The following is a 4,231-nucleotide window of genomic DNA, read 5'->3' as shown; positions in this document are numbered from 1 at the left end:
AAAATCATGTCTATAATTATCCCAGAGCTAAAAGTGGCACTGATAAAAGACGATGAAATACATTTATAAATGTGAGCTTTTGCCAAAGTTCACTACACATAATTCCTTAGATATGCTTTAGAATTTGAAATGTGTACAGCCTGTAATCTAAGACATGCTATTGATTTCCAGAGGCTCTGCTGCTTTATGGGTTATGTAAGTGTTATGTAAGTATGTGTTGTTATGAGGAGCTGTCAGGTTGGCTGGCTAGAACACGTTTAAGCCATCAGGCAGTGAAACACAAATTCCACGGGGGGGAAAAGCTTTATTAATATTTTAATATATATCAATAATACTTTATATACAAAATATATACAACAAACAACCTTGTGTTACATTTCAAAATAAAAATCCCAAGTACCTCTCTCTATACAAAACTATTATTTTTGTTTGAACTTTACATTCACTCTCTTTGCCACAGACACAACATTTAAAGCAAATACATTTAAACACCTGCCATCATTGTGCCTGCGTTAAACGAGTAAAGGCAACATTATTAACTAAGATCAGGCCTTAACTGGGAATTTGTGGACAAGATGCAAATCTGGCTGAGCATGATGCTATAAACTGTACACACTCTATGGGCATACAGCAAAGGACTACCTCAAAATTCTTCTGGTAGCGATGCAAGTACACTCAGCGGGTCACGTATCAAAAATAGAGATGTATGAGTAGTATAAACAAAAATTATTACAAGACATTACTTCACAGAATCTCCATCTAGATGCAAACACAGTCATGACTCACAAATTAAATCATAAAAGCATGTATACCACATACCACATCACTCTTGAACAGACATGAGTGACACACCTCGTACAGTGACAACGCCCTGAATTCTCTGAGCATCATGAACACTCGTGTTCATTTAGCTCCAAGGTAAATGAAGGGTGAAAGAAGCAACGTCTTTTGTGACATGTCTGATCAACATGAGCCAGACATTTATTTTGGTAACATTCTAGTCTAAACAATGTTTTGTTGCAGTTACAGGAGCTACAAACACTGAAGGTAGATCCCCCATTCACAGATCTACAGCAGGTAATAATAATTCAAGCAGCATCTACAAGGGGCTTTTGTTCAATCTTTACATTCATTACAGACTGGTGTGTGTGTGTGCAAAAAGTAGGTCCAAAAAAATGTTTTTTTTTTTCTGTTTTTTTTTTTTTTTTTTTTTGGTAATAGGGGTTGGGGGGTGCCTTACATTCTGGGTTTACCTCTGACATTCAACAATGAGCGCAGAGAAGAAGAACCTTGCTAAAAAAATGTTCTTGCGATCTCTTGTGAGCTCATCGTCTTTGAACTGACCATCTTCACAGTGTTTCAGAGCCATGCAACAGGTAATATATGAGCCTCTGCATGGGCGCTGCAGGTTGGCCCCAGAAGTCCTGTTTTCAATATGTCAGGAGCTGATGATATATGGTGGTGACCATTTGGGGTTCTTCGCCGGGGTCAGTTTTCTGATGGGCCAAACAACGGCTGCGGTTTGAAGGGAAACCAGTGCGTTGGTCTGTTTAAAGTCTTTTCAGTGGGCCAACCATTTAACCCCGTTCAACATTCGGAGGGCAAAGTTCCAACAGAAACACATCTGTTTAGTCTTTGGTTTCCAAGTTCAAAGGGGGGACCTGCTTTAAAGCTTTGTGAAGAGCAGGGGAGTCCATGGCGGGATGGTGGGGAACCGGAGACCCTGCCCTTGGGGACATCACCAGGGATGAGGGAAGTGTCTCCGGGGGCAAGCTCACTGTAGAGCCACTCATGCCTGGGTACATAACTGGCATGCCGCCTGGGTACCAGCATTTGTCCAGCATGGGCAGATAGGCTGCTGCTGCAGCAGCGGGGGGTATGAGGTAGAAGGGGAGGCAAAATGGGGGCTGGTTGGGTGAGAAGCTCATGTAGCTGCCAGGGCCTCCCGCGTGACCGGAGAGAATCTCGTCCTCCGAAGAGTCAGACCTTGACTTCTTGGCCTGAGGCTCATCACCCTCCTGCTTGATGGCACCGGCCGTGCGCTCAGACACTGCGTGCTTCAGCTCCCCCTCCCTTGCATGGCCTTCTGACCACTGGGCTTTGGGGTCACGCTTGTCGTGTTCTCCCCCATACCCGCTGTCAGTGTCTGTGTCACTGCCACTTTGCTCTCCTATCCCATGGGGGTAAGTCCTTTGAATAACAGGAACACAGTTCTTTGCAGGGCCCTCAGATGCCCTCGGGGGCTGTCCGGCAGGTTTCTTGGATTTCTCCAAAGCTTGAGGGACGGACTCATCTGGGTGTACGGTGCTACGATGCTGAAGGACTTCAGCTGCTACTTTTTGGATGTGGCTGATGACATGGGAAGGGGTCAGGTCCCTGCTGCTTTCTTGGCTTGCCAGATAGTGGAGGACTTCTTTAGCACATAAGTGAAAGCCGGAGCGGAACATCTCCTCATTGCTCTCTGCGCTGTCACCTCCATGATCACCTGGTTGATTAAAATCACAAAGTTGTGAAATCTTTTTCTGCACATTTTTACTGCTCTAAGTTCTGATAACTGCGACAGATCACAGATGGCCAAGTCTGTTGACGCTACATCACGCCATCAAACTTACTAATTTGCAGGTCCTTCTGTAATGCAATAATTTTCTGCTGCTGTTGCTCCAGGAGAGCACTCAGGGCTTTCACATGCTTCAGCGTGAGTTCCAGCACCACGGCTTTCTCCAAATGACCCAGCGTCTAAAACAGGAAGACCTTCGATAAGCATGTTGATCTTTCTTATGTAACACATTCTGCAGCTGAACAGAGGACAAGCCCCGAAGTCATGCAATCCACGTACACGCACAAAATTCTTGACAATAAATTAAAATCTAAAAACACTGTTAGAATTTAGACAATAAAATTATTAAATTAAAAAAAAAAAAAATCAATATTTGTTTTTCTCTTCTCTCCTCTTAAAATCCAAAACATATTTATTTTTTGAGTCTCCAAAAGTGAATCCAAAGTCTGGAGCAAACAGCAAAACCATGTGGCGTCTCAGATTCTCTGGCTGCTAACAGACATGCCATATGTAGAAGATAATACTCACTGTAAGCTTAAGATGTTCTGGCAACAAATCCTTCAGCTGGGCAATGCATTCGTTGATTCTGTCACGTCGTTTCTTTTCGATTAGACGGTGGGGCAACTTGTATGTCTCCTGGAGAGGGTTGAAATGTTGTCAGTGAGACCCAGGCTGCTCAGTTTAAACTCATAAATGCAGGAAGGATTATGCATTTTAACTTTTATTTACCTTGCTCTCATCCCTGCTCTTCATGCTCCTTCTGGGTTTGTACACATAAATGGGAAAATCCATTCTTTAGAGAAAAGACAAAATTTGTTAGTCTTTAGTTTGGTCAGGGTTCAGTATAAAGTGCCTTATACAGTAAAATAAACAAGAACAGAATAGAATAGAACAAATTAGAAATTTTTCCTTTTACCCTGGCATGTCAGCTATATCCAGTGATGGGTGTTTGGGTACACAGGGAGGTGGTTGCGCACTGGTAATCCTCTCCATGTCGTTTAACTGCAAAACCCGAATAAATGACTTCAAAAAGCCTTCAAAACCTTCCAAATGTGTCTCTGCAGTCGCGCTTCAAAACGAGAAAAAAATCGTACAAAAATAATAATAGTAATAAAAACTAATCAAAAAGTATCTCCTGTTATCCAGCGTGTATGTGTGTGTTCCCGCTGTGAGCTGGAGTTGGGCACGGCGCAGCGTTGTCACCCTGAGGTCCGGACTCGGTAGTATGTCTAGGGAGGCTCCACGCCCGGTTGAATGTGTGAGAGCTGGGTGGGTTTTTGACTACGTGTTAAACAAACCCTGTGACTACAGGCACGTCTCTCGGCAAGAGACTCAGACTCGACTCCGTCACATGAGCCTCACGTGTTGGACGGCGCTTTCAACTCCTCACCCTCCCCGCGCCGCGCCCGCGCGCGCACGCACGCAAACACACACACGGACTCACACCTCCTCCCCCTTCCCTCCCCCTCCTCCCCCCTCCCTGCTGCTCGAGTACAACCCATTTCTGTAGTACTCCTCCACTGGGGCCGAGTCCCGTGTACCACCATGCTCCGGCTCTCGGGGCAGAGACGTGTTTGCGGAGCCGACCGTGTTTACAAGAGCGAAAGTAGAGCAACAGTTCCCTCGTTTAAAGTTATAAAACAGCAAATATGACAGACTTTATATTACACCGTA

At 44.6% G+C, this 4,231-nt stretch overlaps 1 protein-coding gene across 1 annotated transcript; it reads right to left on the bottom strand.

Moving 5' to 3' along the window:
* Nucleotides 1-287: 287 nt before the first annotated feature.
* Nucleotides 288-3,873, bottom strand: bhlhe40 (basic helix-loop-helix family, member e40). The gene is made up of 5 exons (XM_041034543.1): nucleotides 3,474-3,873; nucleotides 3,287-3,350; nucleotides 3,086-3,193; nucleotides 2,613-2,736; nucleotides 288-2,485 (listed from the first exon to the last, which is right to left on the bottom strand). The coding sequence occupies exons 1-5, from the start codon at nucleotides 3,548-3,550 to the stop codon at nucleotides 1,629-1,631; spliced, it is 1,230 nt and encodes a 409-aa protein (XP_040890477.1). The 5' UTR covers nucleotides 3,551-3,873; the 3' UTR covers nucleotides 288-1,628.
* Nucleotides 3,874-4,231: the final 358 nt, after the last annotated feature.

This window comes from Toxotes jaculatrix, chromosome 3 (genome assembly GCF_017976425.1).
Source record: "Toxotes jaculatrix isolate fToxJac2 chromosome 3, fToxJac2.pri, whole genome shotgun sequence".
Lineage (NCBI taxonomy): Eukaryota > Metazoa > Chordata > Actinopteri > Toxotidae > Toxotes > Toxotes jaculatrix.
Note: the sequence above shows the minus strand (reverse complement) of the source record. Positions and strands in the feature narration are given on the sequence as shown.